Below are 22,623 nucleotides of genomic sequence, written 5' to 3' on the forward strand. Positions count from 1 at the left end.
GTGATCCAAGTTCTATGAATGATGGGATGATGTTCATAAAGAGTTTTCTCAATCTGAATCAACCCAGATCCTCAAAAAAATGATCAACATCCAGATCCATGAAAATTCTGACTTCTTATGTTGTCAGATCCTGACTGTTAAGGGGAAGTCTGCTACATGATTACAGAGAAGCAGTTATTTTGAGCAATCCTAAACAAACCATTCAAAAATCTCTTGAAGATTGTGCAGACACATCAATCTTCACGTCCAATAGAAACCCTGGTGATCAATTTACTGTTACATATATGCTTGGAAATTGTGCAGATAAATCAATCTTCACATCCAATAGGAAGCTAGTGACCAATTTAATGATATGCACTAGGGTAAGCTAGGTTGCCCTGTTTGAATAGGCCAATGTTACTTGGGAGCGGGGAGCGGGAGCGACCATTTCAAGATCCTCATAAGCCCGATCACAGTAATGACTCAACAACCTCAAGTTGTAGTACACATAAACCAAGCTTTCTGCTCGGTTTTCATTGAGTCTGTTTCTTTTCACATTGTGTAGGAAGCTATAGGTGCTCCAACACCTCTCTGCAGAAGAAGTATTCACAACCTGTGATAGAACTTTTTTTGCCAATTTTGGCAAAAGTCCATGGCCGCCATATGTTTCCCACCACGTGAGAGCATCAAATCTATCTCTGTCTTCCATTGCATGGAAGGTACCAAACAAACCAGTGCCACTGAAGTATTTGCCTATTTCAAGGCGCACAGCTGCACATTCCTCCCTGTTAGGTATCAACTTTTCTAATGCTTGCAAATATCCACTAATTACCTCTGCATCTAAATCGGGTTTGGTCCTAATCCCACCCCCTGGTGCAGGTTGGCCCAACCAAGATGTAGAGTAGTATTTTGGCATAAGGATATACGCCAAGCAATGTAGTGGAAGATTAAGTCTATTCCACCGTTCACACACACAATCATGAATCAGTTTGTACAAGTTGGGATCTCTATTATGAACAATATCTTTTATTTGCCCCAACATGGTATCCATTTTCTCATACACCTCGCCAATCATTGGTTTGTCTGTATCTGCAAACCGAATCATGTGATAAATGGGCTTGGTGAAATCCAATACTTGCCTCATACTTGTCCAAAACTGACCATCAAGAGCGGCCTCCTCCACTAGTTCAAAACCTTGCCTGTTCGCTGCATTTTAGCCCTTTGCTTTAATACCTGCCAATGTGGACTTGATACCATGCTAGCCAATGACTCTCTTACCTTCAAAAGGCGCCTAAAGGTGAGGTAATAGCTACCAAATCTGGTCTTTGCAATCTTCAACAACTCCAATCTCGAGTGATTGCGGAAAAAGCCATGGGTATTGCTATGATTTGTAATAAATTTTATCATTTGTTTGCCTTTCTTGTACAAATCACCAATCCATTAGTATTGTGCATTTTTGTTCTTGACAACATCATGCATCAGAAGGTTCAATGTGTGAACCAAACATCTAGACCAAAATATGTTGGGGTATTTATCCTCAATAATTGCTCCCACTGCCTTACAATTAGGAGCATTATCAGTGATGACTTGGATGACATTGTATGGCCCAATACAGTCAATTGTTTCAAGTAATGCTTCTGCAATGTCGATGTCGGTCCTGAACTTGTCTAAGTAATCATGTGCAGTTAGAAAGATGGCACCACTAACAGACACATCAAGAACACTTATCAATGGCTTGCCTTTTACATTTGTCCATCCATCAGATACAATGGACACCCCATGGTCAGTCCAAGAACTTGTCATTCTATTCAAAGAATGTGATATTTTTGCTTTTTCATGATCAAGTCCAACGGTTCTTGCCTTGTCATACCCAGGGCTCTTGTATCCTTTAGGGGCATCATTTATGGCAGAAACCATTTCGTGCCAATAAGGTGAGCGAAGAACATTGAATGGTATCCCACATGCATAGAGAAACCTGTAAACCTTTGAATCCACATCATTCCTACACCCCTCATCAAGGAAATCTGATATGGTTCTACGCCTTAAACCTGATGACCCTATGCCTCCATATCCACTGCCTTGGGAGGATGTTGAAGGAGTTCTTTGTGCTTATGATTGTGAGCTTGGTTCATAGAAACCCCTTGATTTTTTTGATTTGTATTGGGCTTCCTCCTCTTCCCTTATGTATTTGGCTCTATCTGCTGCTGACACCGCTGGACAAGTTTTGATTCCTATTTGTTTGTCTCCATCCCATGGCCTTTTCCCGCAGAGGTGTTTTCTGGCACGGGTGTATGAACCTGTGTAATCATTGTTGCAATGGGGGCAATGAAATTTAGTGGTTCCACCCCCTTTCCCTGCTTCAGGCCTGTTAACATATTTCCACAATGGGGTTTGGTCTTGTTTAGTTTTTTGAGAGTCATGTTCACCCTCCTCCAGCTCCTCCTCACCGGGGTTTTCATCAAATCCACTTTCTCCAGCTTCTTCATCCCCCTCTTCATTTTGGCCCCTCCGTTTCCTACTCTCCAGCACCATAATAACCATAAAAGGGACCAAGAAGAGGAAAATCCCAAGAAATATAGCCAGGTCCATGATGTTTGATATTTGTAGGCTTTTGAATCTACAAATTAATTTAATTTATTTAGATTAATTAATTTAATAATTTTAATCTATTAATTTAATTTAGATTCATGATTTTTTTACTAAATATAGTTAATAAACTAAATTACTACCTAACTAAATTACTAAGTTACTTACCTCTTTGCAGGCTTGCTCCTCGCTTCTCCTCGCTCCTTTGCTCTTGCTCTCATTCAAGTGATAATGAAATGTTTGTTTGCCCCATTGAGTTTTTAAAACAATTTTTTTTTTAATTGGATTTTTTTTCGCGTCCGCGGCTTTTTTCCGCCCGGATCGCTCCCGGCATCGGTCAATTCGCTCCCGGAGCGAATATTTAACGCTCGGGAGCGATCGCTCCCGATCGCTCCCGAGCGTTAAATATTCCCTCCGGGAGCGACGCTCCCGATGTCGCTCCCGAAATTGGCAGGGAGCGCAAATTTTTTTATCGGGAGCGCGCTCCCGCCCGGAGCGCGGATTGGGAGCGGGAGCCGGGGGGGAGCACTCCCCTGCAACACTAGAATAGACAGTCAGCCAGTCCATTGTGATAGAAATAGTCAGTGTTTTGTAATGTCCCTCTCCGAATGATCACTCCGAGAGAACAACTCAATAGCCTATATGATTCCCATAGGCTATAGTTCATAAAAAATGGGATCAATTAATTTAATTATTTAAATGTCATTTGGGTGAAAAAGAAACATGTGAAGATGACATTGATTTAGTCAAAAAAGTAGAAGGTAGAAAAATTTAAAAAAAAAAAAAATATATATATATATATATATATATATATAAGAGAGATTGGAGCTCACTCATTCTGCGTGCATAATTATTTCCTCATATCAATTTGGACACTTCTTGTGGCTTTGGAACACTTGAGCAAATTGGTTTCGTTGGTGAAACAAATCCACACTAGCTGATCAGACGGAAAAATCACTCAGATCTTTCATAGGTATTTATTACTGAAGATTCATCTCATTACCAGGTCATGAGTACAACTAGAGATCATTGGATTTTTTGGAGGATCTATTTTTCCTCTGCAGTTCATATGGGAAAAAGGGGAAAATTCACACATTGCTATGTTGAGAAATCTAGGACAGACAGTTAAGGTATTTATTTAAATTGATTTCTCTTTCATCCTTGACATTTTCTTGTGATTTATATTAGGATACTATCATCATTATTTAGTTCTATTCATCATCAAGACAAATGCCAATAGGAAGGTCACAATGCAAACACAAGAACACCAGATGTAGGCTGCTACCCAGGGCCAAAACCTCTCCTAGAGAGGAAAACCCACAAATATCTCTTCTTATAGAATCTGTTCAATGAAGACTTCCAAGACCATGACCCAAGACCAAAACCCCAAGTGATGAGCCAGCCAAATCCCAAAGAATATCTCTGCACAACAAGACTGAGGAAACCCTAGTTCCTCCTTCAAAACTCACACGTGTGAACAGGCAGATACAAAATTTTCTTCCTTTCCTCCTTCGTTGGCTTCCACTAAAATTCACTCCTCCTTCCCTTCTTCGCTGGATCAGAGATATATTACTTGATGGATGTGTATGCAAATGAGGAGAGCAAATTCCTTTATATAGGCTTTGCTTGAGGATGAATTGGGCCACCTTGGGCCAACTTGAAGAGGGTTGGTCAACTCATCACTTGGAGGCTTCTAGACAATACAATTTACATTTATTATTTTTCTTTCTTGTTACATGAGCCCTCCAAGGGCTAGTACATCATGACCTTGACCTTTTGACTTGTCAACAAGACCCCTAGAGCACTCAATGGGTGCTTTGACCTAGGACCACAACATGATGGGCAAGAAACCCATTTCAATAATAATAATTTTCTTTTACAAATATTTTTTCTTTTCTTTTCTTTTGACAAGTACATCAATATGACTCAAGTATAATTTATGAAGACAGACACTAGTTACATTTCAACACTCCCTCTTAACTAGGGAGGTATTCAAAAATGACTACGCGTACAAGGACAGTACTAGCCATCTTAAGCATCAACATTATGATCAATATACAACCAGCATTGTCAACATAGCAGGGCCTTTTCTAACAAGCTATATCTCTCCATAGATCAGAGCACAATGCTGGGAGGTTTTACGTGGGACACCACACTACCTCTTAAGGCACATACCTCATTCAGATTTTCACAAGGTATGTCCTTATAGGACCATTCCTATCTTGGATTTACACATCCTCAAGGAATTTCCTCTTCGACTACTCTTACCTATTGGATACCCTGTCAGATCCTCAGAGACTGTCGGTCACCCAACTACTTCCTATCTTGGATTCCAAATCCTCCAAGAGTATCTATCTCGGATGCTTACCCAATCCTCCAAACGCCATTCTTTTTTCACGAACTTCACTAAGACTTATAGTTGTTAGTCCTAGTCTAGTGCATGACACATGAAGTAGAGAACCATATTCGTCACTCCCTCTCAACCAAGGAGGAGCTCCCTCTCAACTAGGGAGAAGTGTCCATCATCAACTACTATGATAGTAGCTCTCAGGGCTCTATCATCATCATCACACGTGCGAGCTTTCTTTGATCCTCACATAGCCCTTTATGTACAGCATCATCATCATGACAGGGTCCACCATCACTCTCCACATCATCAGTCTGCATTTACTGCATCTTCACGAACCAATCATCATAGAGCTCGAACATGGCTCCCTCTGAACATTCGGAAAGTGATCTAGGACATGATTATTGAACCACCTGCAACCTGCTCTCATATCTGTCATCGTGGTGTACAACAGCTCCTTCGGATCAAGTATAAAGGTAGCAACTCAATGCATCATATTATGATTGTCACACCTTCACATAGCGGGATTGTGCAAATCCAATCAAAGTATCATGTCATCATTAGCATCATGGTCTTTCATCATCATCAGAGCCTTTAGCGGAACGACAACGTCATGTCCCAGCTAGACATCTAGTCCTGCACATCATCTCATTATGTTGTAATTGAACCAGCAGGCTTCTAAGAGACCTGCTCCAAAACATATAGAATAGATAACAATGGTGATATCATCATGGTCATTCTTCCAAGCTGAAGAAGTCACTCCATGACATCACAAAGGAGGATCCAAACATGATCCTCTTGCAACATGATATCAATACCAGCTAGATGATTGCCAAAACATGCATCGGAATTTGTACAATGAAATATTCAAATGCTACAGACCATTGTTTTAAGAAACGGCCGTTTCGAAACCGAAACGACCGGGTTGATCCGAGCCGTTGCCTATTTCCATGACCCGGCCTTTGGAACGGTTCGACTGGCCGAGTCAGCCATGACTCGGCCGAGTCATTGAATGACTCGGCCGAGTCATGGCTGACTCGGCCAACTCGGCCGTTTCCGTTATGACTCGGCCGAGTCACAAAAAACCGCCCAGCATCACGTCAAACTGCGATTTTATAAAATTTTAATGGATTTTTAAATTGTTTTTTGGTTGGTTTGGACTCCAAGCAGTTATATGAATTTGCTAAATGATTTTTGGGGTCCATTCCCCCCCCCCCCAAACCCTATTTAACACACCCAAGTGCTCTCATTCACTCACAGCAATCTTATGCATTTGAGTGAGAGTCTTCTTTGAGAGTTAGTGAGCAGTTCTTGAGCTTGTTTTGGAGCAGCAGTGAGGAGTCTTGGAGGAGCATTGTAGCTGGAGTGAGGAGCTTCTTGGGCAGCCATTTGGAGCAGCATTGAGGAGCTGATTCTTGGAGCAAGCTTGAGGAGGCAGTTTGTGCCTGGAGGTATTTTTTTTCACCTCTATAAATCTGTTTTTGCTTAGTAAATTTTAGGTGCATATCTAGAAATCTTAGAGAGTGTTTTTTGTCAAATAAATGAACATTGAATCAAGGTTTTTTTTTTCATTTTCAGATTGTTTGCTTTCATTTCCTAGTCAAAAGATGGCACCTAGAGCAAGAGATCCTGCTTGGGCATATGTTGAAATGGTTGATAGTCAAATGCAATGCAAATTTTGCCATAGGAAAATTAAGAAAGGTCCTAGGGGCATTAATAGGCTGAAACAACACTTGGCAGGGATTAGAGGCCAAATTACCCCATGTACCTCACCAGAAATTGGGGAGATTAGGAAGAATTTGTTGGCCAGCTTTGAGAAATTTAAAGAAGATAAGGCTAGGCAAAGAGACATACAGGCTGAAATTGGGAGGAAGAGGGAGATACAAAAAATGATGGCTGCCAACCCCCATTATGATTTTGAGGGTTCTTCCTCTATCCCTCAAACTGATACATCCAACCCTTTCCAATATGTTCCTCCCTCTTTTGGTTCTATTCAAGATAAGGGAAAGGGTAGAATGAAAAAGGGTGATGTGACTATCAAAAGTTATTTCACTCCCTCCTCTCCATCAGATGCACATGGTCCTGAAGTTAGTAAAACTCAAATGCAGCCCACTTTAGATGACCATTGGAAGAAAGAATTGAGGGAGACTGCTTGTGAGTACATAGCTAGATGGTGGTATGATGCTGATATCCCCTTTAATGCTGCTCGTTCACCATATTATGAGCCTATGTTTGATGCCATACATGTTGCTGGAAAAGGCTTCAAAGGCCCTACTATGCATGAGCTAAGGGGGTTTCGTTTGCAGAAAGAAATTCAATCCATTAATGAGTATTTGCAAGAGTTCAGAGACTCATGGGCAAGAACAGGGTGTACCATCATGTCAGATGGATGGACTGATCAAAGAAACCGTACCATCATAAACTTTCTTGTCTTCTGCCCACAGGGAACCGTGTTTTTAAAATCAGTTGATGCATCTGATAAGGTAAAAGATGGCCACTTGTTGTTTCAGCTATTGGATCAGGTTGTTGAGGAGGTGGGGGTGGCTAATGTTGTTCAAATCATCACAAATAATGCCTCTAACTATGTTCTTGCTGGTAAACTGTTAGAGGAAAAACACAAGACCATCTTTTGGACCCCATGCGCTGCACATTGCATAGACCTCATGCTTGAGGATATTGGAAAATTAGATTGGGTCAAAAACACTATAGATCATGCCAAAAGCATAACAAAATTTATCTACAACCATACATTGGTTTTGAGCCTCATGAGGAAACACACTGGGGGCAAGGATATTATTAGGCCTGCGATCACTAGATTTGCTACACACTTTTTGACATTGTAATCTATGCTTTCCCAACATAGAAACATGCAAAAGATGTTTTCCAGTGATGAATGGAATCAAAGCAATTGGTCTAACAAACCAGAAGGCAAAGAATTGAAAAGGAAAGTCCATGAAGAAACTTTTTGGAGAAAGGCAGCAGAGATTGTGAAGCTTGCTGAGCCACTAGTTAAGGTGTTGCGGTTGGTGGATGGGGAAAGGTTGGTTGTGGACTTCATTTATGAGGCTATGGATCAAGCAAAGGAGCAAATAAAGACGGTATACAAGGATAGAGTGGCAAAATATGGGCCCATTTGGGCAATCATTGATGAAAGATGGAACAATCAACTCCATCGCCCTATACATGCAGCTGGGTATTTTTTGAACCCACGGTATCATTATAAAGCTAAGGAGTCAGGAGCTTTGAGGGGGAGGTCAGAGATGGATTGATTGATTGCATTGATCGCATGATCCCATTGGAGTCTGATCAGCTGGAGATACACCGACATGCCAATATCTTCAGCAATGCAGCAGGTACCTTTGGGAAGAACCTAGCAAAGATTGCAAGAGAAGCAGATGAGCCAAGTAAACAAAAATTTCAATTTTCAAATTCTTAATAGTTTTACTTTTTTTTTAAAGTTTGTTAAATCGTTTATAATTTGAAAGTTAGATATAATTTGTAATTTTGTTGAGCTAACTCATTACACTCCTATGTTTTTTGCAGCACAATGGTGGGAGGCCTTTGGTGGCCATTGTCCTGAATTGCAAAGGTTTGCAATTCGTATTTTGAGTCAAACTTGCAGTGCATCTGGGTGTGAGCGCAATTGGTCTGTCTTTGAGAGGATTCACACAAAGAAGAGAAAGCGTTTAGATCAAAAACGGTTAAATGATCTAGTTTATGTCCAATACAACCTTCGGCTCAGAAGAAACCATTTGCTGAACAAAAGACCTGATTCAGATCCCATTGTGTTGGAAGACATTGATCCAACATCAGATTGGGTAGTGGAGAGTCGTCCAGCGGAGTTTGATCCTGATGAGGATCTCGATGAAGATTTAGATATGGAGACATCAGTTGAACTTGAACATGTTGTTCAACTTCAGCCTGTTCAGTTGAATGCAGATCCCAATCCACCAGCCTCAGTCTCACAGCCAGCAAGGACTCCAGTTGTAGGTGCTTCCTCTGCTCAGCCACGACAGAAGCGCAACCGCATATCTACTCTATCTCAGCTTGCATCTGCTACAGTTGCACAACCTGCTAGTGGTACCACTTCTACAGTTGCAGTTGGAGATGATGATGAGGAGGAGGAGCCATGGGGCCCCCTGTCTAACTCTGATGATGATGATCCAGAGATTGATCGACATGATCTTGGCTCCTCTCACAGTAGCTACTAGCCAGTAGTACTGTAGTACTAGTACTGGAGTCTGGTCACTGTCACAGTTTACTTTTGTTGCAGAGGCCATTTCTAGCCTCCTTGGTTATGTGTTTTTTGTTTTGAGTCTTTGATCATGTATGACAGTTGACTATGTATTGCCATTGGGTACCATTTTGATATAATGGATTGGTTCATGAGCCTACTTTGATCATATGTTGTCTTCCATATATATTATAATGCTGTGTGTTTGGAAACATGAATGAAAATCTTTAAAATTATGTTTTTTTTATAAAAAAAAAATAAATATTTAATGTATTTTTTACAACGACCGAGTCATTGAAATCGAGCCAACCGAGTCATTACCGTTTCCGAGTCGGAGTCGGAGTCGGTCCTCAGCCGAGTCGGAGTCGGAGTCAGAGTTTTAAAACTATGCTACAGACCATGATGCAATGCATTCTATCAATGCAACTATATGCCCTACTTTAACTGTACAAAAAGTCAATAAGATGGAGAGTTATCAGAAGAATAGATCTTTGGGATCCCTTTCCTATGTCTTCTTCTTCTCAGGTTCCTTAACCTCTTCAGCTGTATGGGTTCCATCTTTTCTCTTTGAACCTTTCCTTTTATTAGATTCTCTCATTAGCTTCGGCAATTCCTTCTGTAGTGACCAAGCTCATTACATTCGAAGTACTTAACATTCGCCACATCTTGCTTTTTCTTTGGATAACGAGACCTTCCAAATTTCCCTTTGCTCAATGTGTTCATTCTTGCTGCATAGGCTTGAGATTTTCCATGAGGATCAGTTTCCTCCTTGGCCTTCAATCGGGATTCTTCCATCACACATTGAGACCACAACTCATCGAAACTGGAGGTCTCCTTTCTTGAGTAAATGTTGGTCACAAATGAACTCCATTCCTGGGGAAGAGCATTTAGAATGACTGTCATCATTTCTGCATCAGAAATCGTTTCACCAAGGGCTTGTAACTGATCTCTCAACTGAGATATCTTCACTAGGTGAGTTGCAATGTCTTCTTCAAATGGAATTTTGATTTTGTACAACCTACCATAAATGTTAAGCTCTGCCACAAACGGTATAAGATGATCCTTGATTGACTCAATCAAGATCCTTTGGGCTCTTACCTCACACTTGTTCTATTCAGCCACATTCTTCTTGACTGGTTTTGTAGTCTTTCCCTGAACAATGCCCATGACAACATTCTCTATGAGTATGAGGTCTATCCTCTTCTTCCACCCTTGGTAGTTGGACGTTCCCTTAAGCTTGATGCTTTCTTTGCAGAACACGGTGGATGCTTGAGTTACAACTGGAATATTTCTTTCCCGAGATAAGACTGCCTCTTGACTGCTCCTTTCTTCAATATCAACAAACTGCTTTTCTTCTTAATCCACTTTGAAATGTACAGGTCACTCAGGGCTGGATAATATAGGTGTAAGAATACTTCTTATACCCAAGAATTTTCTTCAAGGTGTTGACTAATAATGACTGATAACAAACAAAAAATTGTCTTGTGCTGATTTATTGTCACAATGATCTTCCCACTGCCTGTAGCTGGCTTTCCTTCCCAACGTGACCAAATCAATATGCAGCTTATTCACTGATGTCTATACCCTAGGATTAGGGTTCCCAAAAATAGAGATCCTTGACACCTTTATAGATCAACACTTTCAACAATAATACCACTGTCAATTTGAAAACAAATGTACCTTTACAATCGTAGGTCACCCTCACTGACTTGCCCAGGTTTAACTTATGTATATATATGTCACTCTTGTCACTGTAGAATGTACAAATGTTTAATCTTTCGTGGATCTCATACAGAGAATGAACGATGGTGACTGATGCTAGTTGACTATACCTTTTTAAAGGACTAGATTGCCTTCATATAATTCGATCTAGGTCACCTCTTGACTTTTGAATGCACAGGACTGACAAATAGGAGAGAGGGCTTATAACCAAGCCTACAGGAGAACTCGGTTCCTCCCTCAAGATGATAGTAGTTTTTACCTAATATGCAAAATGGCCCTTCAAACAAAGATCGTGCTCAAAACTTCGGCTCTTTGACAAAGGATTGTAGGTATGACTTATGCTCAGAAATAGTCTTTCAATTCTTGGATCTCTTTAAGAGTATGGCGAGGATCTTGTATCTTACAATTTCGATTTCAAAATGATACTTATGCACAGGAGAAGAGACAATTTTGATACTCTGTCTAGGGTTTGTACTTACGCACAGATAATACCACAGAACTTTGGCCTATAGACAGAGTATTTGGCTCCTTTGTAGGGCTCTTGAAGACGCTAATAAATAGGCCTTTCATGCTTTGCAAAAGCTAGAACAATCCTTCCATAGACCTTTAATAAAAAAGCTGATCAACAATGATTATAGAGTACATAACAGAGATATGAGGATGCTTAGAAATTTGGAGGTTTTGCAGACCTTGAAATGCCACCTTTTGACCTTTGTTTCTTATGCCAATGAGTGTGGCTTCCTTAGGGCTGTTTGCAAAGACTTTTGTCCTTCACAAAAATGCTCCTTATGATCTCGGTCTGCTATAGTAGATCTGTGGCCTCGATATAGTGATTAAGGGCTAATGGAGGAGCCAAAAGACTTTGATCTGCTTGCCAGAGAGTGCGGTTTTGAGAGAGTTGCTCCCTTACTAATTCAGTCTCTTGAAACAGAGTTAAAATGCTCTTCAAATACCCTCACTACCCTTGATAAGACCTGCGGCCTAATCTCTGCAATTAGGGCTTGATATATCATACACAGAAATTTGCTCTTGATGTCTCCACAAAATCGGCCTAGGGTAATTGACTTCCTTCTGCCTTTTGTTCACAGCCCTAGCTCTGATACCATGTTGAGAAATCTAGGGCAGACAGTTAGGGTATTTATTTAATTTGATTTCTCTTTCATCCTTGACATTTTCTTGTGATTTATATTAGGATATTATCATCATTATTTAGTTATGTTCATCATCAAGACAAATGCCAATAAGAAGATCACAATGCAAACACAAGAACACCAAATGTAGGCTGCTAGCCAGGGCCAAAACCTCTCCTAGAGAGAAGAACCTACAAATATCTCTTCTTATAGAATTTGTTCAATGAAAACTTCCAAGACCATGACCCAAGACCAAAACCCTAAGTGATGAGCCAACCAAATCCCAAAGAATATCTCTGCACAAGACTGAGGAAACCCTAGTTCCTCCTTCAAAACTCACACGTCTGAACAGGCAGATACAAAATTTACTTCCTTTCCTCCTTCGCTGGCTTACACAGAAATTCACTCCTTCCCTTCTTTGCTGGATCAGATCTCCTCTAATTCTCTCGTTGGATCAGAGATATATTACTTGATGGATGTGTATGCAAATGAGGAGAGTGAATTCCTTTATATAGGCTTTGCTTGAGGATGAATTGGGCCACCTTTGGCTGACTTGAAGAGGGTTGGTCGACTCATCACTTGGAGGCTTCTAGACAATAAAATTTACATTTATTATTTTTCTTTCTTGTTACATGAGACCTCCAAGGGCTAGTACATCATGACCTTGACCTTTTGACTTGTCAACAAGACTGTTGATTTTTGTAGCATCGGATGTGCCCTAGCGTCGAGATTTTGCAAAGAGGCTAAGACACATGCATTCTCCAATACTGAGAAATCGTTTGGGAAAATTCCACCTAGAGATGATTTAATTAAAATAATTAACTTTTTTAAATGGTTCCCTAAGTCTAAACTTAGGAAATCTAATTAATTAAAGGGTATTAATTAAATCAGGTGTGAATCTTCTAGAAGAAGATGAGGATCAACTCCCAGTTAATCTTAGTCATTGATTATGTTTTAATCTTGGTCATTGGTGCTCCAACAAGAAATTATAAGGAGTTTGATGGGCACTTAGAAAACAAACTTGTGCAATTCGATTTTGCTGGGAAGTCGATTTCCTGACTAGCAGCTGTGAGTTGCCGGAAGTGACTTAGTAAAGTCGAAGTAGTGAGAGAGGCACACGGATAGTAGACCAGAGGAGAGTTTTCTAGATCCGAGGAGTGCAAGGTAGAGAAGATAGAGAGAGGTTCAGAGAGGCAACACAGTGCCACGCAGAGGCAGTATAGATCTTCAGATGAAGTCTAAGATTCAACTGGGAAATTTGAATTCCAAAGCCAGAAATCGAGGTGTGAGATTGAAGGGCCAAAGGATCAAAGTTTCAGCTAACAGGAGATCAGAGGAGGAGGTGACACAGAGCCCAAAGGCTGTGACACAGATCTGCGTAGGTTGGTGCAGAGGCTGCGTGGGGCCAGCCATCCAGAGCCTGGATCAGAGTCAGATTGCCAGTGACAGTGTGAGATTTTTCTCACTATCTCCTTATCAGTATTTCTCTGTATCAGATTGTCAGTTTGGGCATCTAACGATTTGTATTCAGATTACTACTGCGTAAGAAATAAAAGCCTCAGTAGTTGTTGCATCAGTTTTCCCACATTGGGTATTTCCGGGGACATTTGTCCAAAAACAACAGTTTCTATGTGTGTGTTTATTTCTCTCTAGTGCAGTATTTAGTTTCTGTAGTATTTTATTTTGTGTAGGCTGCAGTGTATGTATTTCAATATTTGTCGTAGAAAACTGCAAGTAATTTGTTCAAGTAATTTAACAAACAGTAGAAATATAATCAGTTTCTTGCAATAGGAATCGGGTCACCGATTTTTCACATGGTATCAGAGCACAGATCATAAGAAGAAGAGCTCAGAGCAGAAAGGAAGGAGGTTTGAAGCTCTGTCTTGGCTGCAATTCGAAACCCAAGAGGCAGCATAGTCCTTGGGCCAAGGAGGTCGAGTTTTGAGGAAAGATCGACTTTTATGAGTGAGTCAACAAAGAAATTTGATTTTCCAAATCAAAGCTTTCCAGAGGCAGAAAGGAGCAGCGTATTTTTTTCCTTGCAGAGCAGATCTTCAACTAGGACAGTTATTTTGCAGCAGTTGCTGGCAGAATAGTGTCAGAAGGAGAGAAGAGCACACACTGAGGGAATTCCTTCCTCAGGGGACTTCTAGCCAAGAAGTTTGAATTTTCCTAGCAGAGCAACAGTAGTTGTGTGCAAGATTTCTCACTCCAGAAGGGAGTGTGAATAGTTGGGCAGCAGCTGCGCAGAGGAGAAGAGGAAGCAGTTCGACTTTTTCAAGAGAGATGGCATCAGTTGGGTTGAGAGATCAAGATCGGTTGGACGAAGCCTCCAACTATGTGATCTGGAAGGCTAGGATCTCCTGCCTTCTAGATGAGCATGATCTCAAGACATATGTTGATAGTGTGGTAGTTGTACCTACCGATGCAAATCCGCTCAAGAAGTACAAGGTTGAGATGGTGAAGACTAAGAGGATCATTCTCGACGAGGTTCGAGATCATGTAGTATCCCATATAGTTGGCAAGGATACTGCCCAGCAGATGTGGGAAAATTTAGCTATGCTTTACGAAGGATCTTCCGAGCAGTGAAAGATGTACTTAGTGGAGAAGTTGAGATGCACAAGGATGCAGAAAGGGGAGTGTGTAGACCCCTTCCTTATGAGGCTTCAGGATGTCTGGGACTAGCTGGCTTCAATAGGGTCAGTGCCCTAGCCCCCTCAGAGTTTGTACGATTAGCACTGAATAGTGTTACTAAAGATTGGCAAGTTTTCGTCCAGAGTATCCTAGGCAGAGAAAAACTACCTGATTGGGAACGTCTGTGGGTTTATCTGCAACAGGAGGAAATGAGGCGTAATCTAGTAAAGGCCACCATCAGTGGCAATAGCAGCAGTGGGACGAAGCAGGTGAAGGAAGAGGATGATGTGGTGCTTGCATCAAAGGGGCAACAAGAGCAACGTAGAAGAAAGAAGGATATTTCAAAGATCAAGTGCTTCAGGTGTGGCGAGATGGGCCACTACAGCACTCAGTGTCTTCTCAGAAAGAAGGACAAGGAGGAGAAGCAGAATCAGCAATTTGCATCCGCAGAGATCAACACGCTGTCCTCCAAACTAGAGGAAGATTTTTCCATGATTGTCAAGATGCCTCCAAGGGTGAGGTGGGGTGATTTGGAGTTGCAGCCTCATAGAGCTACAAGATGGACAAGATCCTTGAGGAGTCCACCTCTTGGATCAAGACCTTGCTCTAGGAGCCCATAGTCTGCAATAGCAGGATGGACTAGTGTTAGTTGGTGCAGTCAGGTGCCAGAGTGACAGATGCAGTACCTAGTAGCGATCAGATTCTGAGCAGCGCAGAGTAGAGTTGGTAGCAATGCAGTTGGCATAGAGCAAAGTCAGCAACAGCGCAGAGGCTTCAGTGACGGCGCAAAGACTAGCAACAATCAGAACTCGGACGGCGGATGCATCATACTGAACATAGTTGGTTCAGTATTTTGGATGCTTTTCTATTGCAAATGTTGTAGTTGCGGCAACAGCAGATGGAGAGAGGGTTGCAGTGTAGATGCAGCGTTGGCCGCAGTTCAGCAGGGCCAGCATCAACACAGATGCAGCAACCATAGTTGCGCAATAGTTGGTGGGCAGTAGAGCCAGACATCAGCAGCGCAACCGGAGATGATGCAGAGACAGAGTGATGCTTCAATCGGATGCAGCACTAAGAGCACATTCCTTGCTAAGAGGGAGTGTTGCTTTATGTAGCATCGGATGTGCTCTTGCCTCGAGATTTTGCAAAGAGGCTGAGACATGTGCATTCTCCAATACCGAGAAATCGATTGGGAAAATTCCACCTAGAGATGGTTTAATTAAAATAATTAACTTTTTTTAAATGGTTCCCTAAATCTAAACTTAGAAAATTTGGTTAATTAAAGGGTATTAATTAAATCAAGTGTGAATCTTCTAGAAGAAGACGAGGATCAACTCCCACTTAATCTTAGCCCTTGTGTTGTTTTAATCTTGACCGTTGGAGCTCCAATGAGAGATTATAAGGAGTTCAATGGGCACTTGGAGAACACATCGAATGAGAGATAAGAGATCAAATTTCTCAAGAGTAGCAGCATTGAGTTGTCGGAGTGAGATCGAGTGATCTTGCAGAGAGGGGCAAGGATAGTAGTCCAAAGGAGAGTTTTCCAAATCTGGAGAGTGCAAGGCAGAGAAGCCATAGAGCAGTGCAAAGAGGCAGCGCAGTGCCACACAGAGGTAGCGCAGAGCTTCAGAGGGAGTTTGAAATTCAGCTGGGAGAGTCAATATCTAGTGCCAAAAGTCGGGGTGTGATACCGAAGGGCCAGAGGGTCGAATTTCCAGGCAACAGGAGATCAAACGAGGAGGTGACACAGAGCCCAGCAAGTGTGACACAAAGTTGCATAGGATTGATGTAGAAGTTGCGCAGAGGCAGCGTGAGGCCAACCAACCTGTCCTTGATCAGTGTCGGACCTCTTGAATCAGTGTGAGATTTTTCTCACTAACTCTTTGCCAGTTTTTCTCTGTATCGGATAGCCAGTTTGGGCATCCAACGATTTGTACTCAGAAACTACTACATAATAATAAAACCCTCAACTGTTGCAGGGTTTTCTCGAGTTGGGTTTTTCTAGGGACATTGTCCAAAAACAACTGTGTAGATGTGTGTGTATTTATTTCTCTCCTATGTTGTATTTAGTTTCCGCAATATTTATTTTGTGTAGGCTACAATGTATGTATTTTGATATTTGTTGTAGAAAACTGCAAGTAATTTGTTCAAGTAATTAACAAGTAGGAGAAATAGAATCAATTTTGTTGTAGTAGGAATCGGGTAAGCAATTTTTCACATGGAGAACTCTCGACTAGGGATACCCTTCAAATTCAATCGGGCCTAGTTAGATGATGCGGATTTCAACAGTCTTGTGAAATCCATCTAGGGATCTATTGATAGAGAACCAGGTACATCCATTATGGAGTTGATCTCTAAGAAACTTTAGACTCTGATTTGGCCATGCTTAAGGTACTTGAAATGAAGAAGAGGAGTTTTTTACAATTCCAGGAGACTACATGGCGCCTGAAGAGTAGGGCCATTTGGGTGAAGGAAGGTGATAGAAACACCTGTTTCGTTCACCACTATGCAAATCACAGGAGAAATCAAAATACCATATGGGAGATCCAATCAGGGGGTGGGGACTCTGTATATACCACCCCGGAGATACAACAAGAAGCGACCATGTACTGGGTGTTTCTTCGCCTTATTCTCATCAAGGTGGGTTTAGATGCTCGCATTACGGACTGGATTATGGCCTGTGTCTCCTCGGCCAGCTTCATTGTTCTTATCAATAGCTTTCCTTCGAGATTCTTCAGGACCAGCAGAGGTCTCAGAAAAGGGTGCTCACTCTCCCCTTTGCTCTTCATTTTGGTTATGGACAGCCTCAACCTTAAGATAACGAAGGTTGGAGTCACGGGGTATCAAAATGGCTAACAATGTGAATGTTTCTCATATGTTCTTTGTTGACGATGCCCTCGCTTTTGGTATGGCCTCATGCACGCAATGGGAGGCACTACATGCATGCATGCATTAAGAGGTTTGGAGAGGCTTCAGGCCTGAATGCTAATGCGGATAAGTAATTTCTTCTATTCTCCAATGAGGAAACACCTGAGATTGTACATATTGCACAAGTTTTTGGCATCAGGACAGGGAAAGTAGCAGATGGTTTGACCTATTGCGTTTTCACCTGAAATCGAACCACTACATGGTCAGAGACTGGACTTGGCTTTTGGATAAGTTTCGATATAGATTGGACAAATGGACACACTGATGGCTTTATCTGGGTGGTAGATACACTCTGATCCAATTGGTCCTCCAACAAATCTCGGTATATTGGTCCCATTTATTTGACCTCCCCATTATTGTTTTAAAGAAGATTCGTTCCATTATCACACATTTCCTCTGGTCGGGCAACAGAATGCATAATAAATATCATCTCGTCGAGTGGGAGCAGATAGCCAGACCGAAGGCTATAGGAGGTTGGGGTTTACTTGACACAAAGATTTTTGGATGGGCACTTTTAATAAAGTCTCTATGGAGGGCAATATTTGGATGCGGAATATGGAAAGATATAATCAAACACAAATATTTGAAGAAGCGGGACTTTAGAATGGTTCAAAAGTGGTGACATTAGTATTAAAAAGGGCTCCTACATATGGCAGAGCTTTAGGAAAATTAAAGGATGATTCTTCAATCTCTTGAGATGGTCCTTTGGTACCGGGACCAAGATTTTTATTGGCATCGATTACATTGCAGGGACTGGGCCATCCACTACTTTTACAGACGAATTTATTTTGTTTATTCATTCTAGGGGTTATATTTTTCTCTCACAGATTATCAAACACTGGAATGGCAGATATCCGGTCTGGAGGGAGGCCAATGACATGGGTTTGATCGGACCACGGGGGGATTGCTGGAATGAATACCTGATGGGACTTCGACAGGCGGGATTATACAAAGACAAGAGGGGAGATGCCATTACCTGGTTCGGTAGAATTCTACATGGCTCGGTTGTGTTGGCTGAGATTTACAGGTACATTATTAGTTTCTGTCATAATTTTCCTAACATCGGTTGCTATTGGTCTGTATGGAAAGAAACTATTCCTATTAAGATTATTCTCTTCATATGGCTGGCTTGGAAGAATAAGATCCTGACGTGGAACAACTTATCCAAAAGGGTCCAGTAGGGCCCAGGCAGATGTCCTTTTTGTAATAGCTCGGGTGAATCTGTCCTACACATTCTTTTACAATGTCCAGTTTCTCTTCAGGTCTGGAAACATGTCTTTCTGTTTTTTAACATCCCCTACAGGGATTTCATATCCTTGGAACAATGTATCCGCCAGTGGATCTCATGTGGTGGGCACAAGAAAAACATTCCTTTTTTTGTTATGTGGGAACTGTGGAAAGCTAGAAATAATTGGATCTTCAATGACAGACCCGTCAATATCAACCACATTTGTGCCAAAATTCTGGCATGGATGGACTTGCAGAATGGCTCTTTGCAGGCTATACAGGTTACCAAATCACGAAGTTCACATCCCGCTATACTTTTCCCAGCCGGTATGTTTGATGGGGCCGCACAGTCGGGCAAATGTGGTTGCGGTGCTTGGATTAGATTATCACCAAACTCTTTCTACAAACTACACTGGCAGGGAGGATTTGGTACAAATACCAGGGCCAAAGTGTTGGCTCCCTGGGACTGTTATGGTTTGCCAGAACAAAACATATACAACACATTCACGTTTACAGCGACTCCAAGACACTCGTCGATGGAATGCTGGGGCGTACTAATTTTGGACCAATACAACTCAAAGGCTGGATGGAATGTATTGCGCAGTTGAGACTTGAATTCCTCACTATCACTTTTCAGCATATTTACAGGGAGGATAATCGGGACGCAGACTGCCTCTCCAAACTTGGTCTCCGGGACCCTGCAGGTTTCATCCACTTTTGTTTTACTGAAGATGGCATGGTGAGGGAAGAATGCCATACCCCCATCTGCTAATGCTTGTGTGATTTTTTTATTTTGGTCGTGCATGGTTGCATATGGGTTTCTTATTGATGTTATATTGTATATTCTGGACACTGTCTATGGTGGAGGTACATGACAATACATTTTGATATGGTGTATAGTATATACGTATATAGTAGTTTCTGTCAATAGATCCATTTTTGGTCAGGAGAATTACAGACAATATTATTGATATATGTACTGATTTTTTACTCTTATAAAAAATCAGCATTTTTTTCTTCTGAAAAAAAAAAAACTCTTAATTATTGCTGCACTGGCCAAACACATGACAAGTGCTTTTCTTCAAGAATACTGCTCAAGGATTAAAACAAAATCAGTTACTGAAAACTGTACCTTATAGGGTTGCACGTTTTACCTATAAATAAGTCACTAAAGTCAAGAATGTAGCTTGGATGCATAACATTTTGTTTGTTCCTTTTGGCATTGCCGAGCTCCCCTAATAGCTTGTTTTCATCCATTAATATCATAGGGGGACTACAGTTCTGAGCTTGGTCAGGCAATTGCTCATCAGACAGGTAAGGCTCCATCTGAATGTTGTCATCCATGATATCCATATGAAGCCATGTAGCAGACTTGGCAACATGTACCACTCCATTTGTTACCTGAAGTCATTCATATCAGTAAATTAATAACGTGAGATATAACAATAAACAGACTCCATAAAATGCAAAACAGTTGACTGACTATAGCCTCAACCTTCTAGAAACTTACCCTAGAAATGTTAAGTAGCAAGATAGGATCACGTGGTAGGTACTCTTCAGCTGTGTCTCTAAGGTGTTTGGGAATAGCATCACCCCTGTACATCTCATAAAAACAAAGTCCAGCTATGTCAACGGTCAATTTAGAAAATTTAGACATATGAAACTGACAGTAGCTACCTTGTTATACTTCCATACAAAACCAAATGCAAGTCAGAACTCTCCAAGCAGTCATATATTGGATTTCTTTTAGATAATGTAAAATAAAGCATTTCATAACAACTTACACTTGGACATAAAGATCTTGAAAGTTTATAACTTCTTTTAAGAGATTTTCAATCGTTCATCCATTATGTGTTAAGATCCATAAAAGAGAAGGATATAACAGAAACCCCAGAAAAACTTCAAGCCTGCAATACATGGAGAGAATAGTGGCACTATCGCAGTGAACTCCTTAGAGAGAAAAGATGCCTTAGCACAATTTCACTAGAGAGAGAAATCTGCAGTAACAGCCAAAATAAACTTGGAACAACAGTGCTAGAGCTGATCACAGGTGTGCTTGAGAGAGAATCGCCAAGCACAATAGAGAAATTAACCCATGCCCTTAGGCATAAAACACAGTATAATACAGATGATGCCTGTTACCCACCAAAAAGCGGCTAACCAATAGGAGAAAACTTTTCTCCCCCTTGGGCAGCAAGCTAGCCAGCAGCCCTATATGATCAGCACAAGACATGATGCCAGGGTCCTCAACTTCTCGCTCCAGTCAGATTTCTCATTCCCATCCAGCATTCCTTCTTGAAGGAAGGTGGGTCATCCTGTTGAATTTTGTAGCTATGGTCGGTCTTCATAATTTATATTTTGGCCCTTGAAATGTATAATGCAATTGTAAGACATGTTCTTCATGTAATTATCATTGATTAGCCCTTGAAATGTATAATGCAATTGTAAGACATGTTCTTCATGTAATTATCATTGATTAGCCCTTGAAAGAATTATTATAAGAGATGTTCTTCATGTCGGATTTAAAAGAGAAAATTTCGAAATTTGAATTTTGAATTTTTGGCTCCAAACTAGTCAAGTCGGCCCTAGTGTAGAGACACCCACGTTCGGATAGGCAGATCACTATATAAAGAGCATTTGACCTCCTCCTCAAAGCACCATTCGACTTCTCACAAGATAAGTAATATTTTGGGCATTCAAGCCAAGGAGAAGTAGGGCAAAGTGGGACAAGAACTAAGTTGCAGGAAACGTGGCCCTAGGGGTCGTTTCCCCAGGGGAAACGAAACGAAACGCATTTCCCCATACCGTACGGCCTGGAAACGCGTTTCCAGGCCGTACGGCCACGTTTCCCGAAACGGAAACGTGGCCGTACGGCCGGAAACGCGTTTCCAGGCCGTACGGGCCACGTTTCCCCAAAAAAACAGTTGTTTTTTAATTTTATTTTTTTTTAATTTGTTTTTAAATTTTTTTAGGGTTTCCAGGATGTTCTAGAAACCTATTCTAAAGTTATAAAAGAGCAGTTTGTCTCATTCTCTCATCACACTATTCAGCAAGTCGTTTCTCTTGGAGACTGGCAGTTGTTTCAGCTAGGGTGTTTTGAGCAGTGAGCAAAGTAGATTTCAGCAGCAGGAGAAAGAGATTTCAGTAGCAAGAGAAAGAGATTTCAGCAGGAGATTTCAGTAGCAGCAGATTTGGCTCAGCTACAACCATATTTCTCTTCTCTTTTCTGGCATTTCGGGGTAGTCTCAGGCTCTCAGCCACAGATAATTAATTTGGGTAAGCCACATTCATTTTTTTAGTTTTTTCTTACTATTTCTTCAATTTTTCTAGGGTTTAGGCAGCCAAAAATATGAAAAATGTTTTTTATTGATAGATTTGTTTTTTAAATTTATTTTTGCAGCAGATTTGGCTCAGCTACAGCCATATTTCTCCTCTTTTCTGGCATTTTAGGGTAGATTCAGCCACAGAAAATTAATTTGGGTAAGCCACATTCATTTCTTAGTTTTTTCCTTACTATTTCTTTAATTTTTCTAGGGTTTATACCAATGTAACAAGAATCGCCGATTCCTGCGATTAATCGCGATTTTGGGTCGGATCGGCGGCAGGAAGACTCGATTCGAAACTTTACACGTGTACTCGCGTTGACCGAGTTTCACTCGTGGTCAACGCGAGTTTGAATCGCGATTCATCCGATTTTCCCGACTCTGCGATTTGTTGGCGAGTCCCGCCAATTTCAAATAGGGTTTTCGCTCCTCGGTTCCGGTTTTGCGGTTATAAAATCCGTCGATTGTTGGTTGATAGCGCGTTGGTGATACATTGGTTGATAGCGCGTTTGG

At 41.2% G+C, this 22,623-nt stretch overlaps 1 protein-coding gene across 2 annotated transcripts in view; it reads right to left on the reverse strand.

The window, feature by feature from the left end:
- LOC149251900 (putative glycosyltransferase) overlaps window positions 1-22,623 on the reverse strand; it is a 145,981-nt gene that overhangs the window by 12,217 nt on the left and 111,141 nt on the right. For both annotated transcript variants that reach the window (XM_089459622.1, XM_089459623.1), the window contains 2 exons: window positions 20,298-20,382; window positions 19,942-20,188 (listed from right to left, as the gene is read on the reverse strand). In XM_089459622.1, the coding sequence (XP_089315748.1) occupies window positions 19,942-20,188; window positions 20,298-20,382 (332 nt within the window). The remainder of the gene's footprint in view (window positions 1-19,941; window positions 20,189-20,297; window positions 20,383-22,623) is intronic.

The sequence above is a fragment of the Pinus tabuliformis genome, chromosome 7 (assembly GCF_031772625.1).
Source record: "Pinus tabuliformis cultivar Carrire ecotype Pingquan chromosome 7, CPIR1, whole genome shotgun sequence".
Taxonomy (NCBI): Eukaryota; Viridiplantae; Streptophyta; class Pinopsida; order Pinales; family Pinaceae; genus Pinus; species Pinus tabuliformis.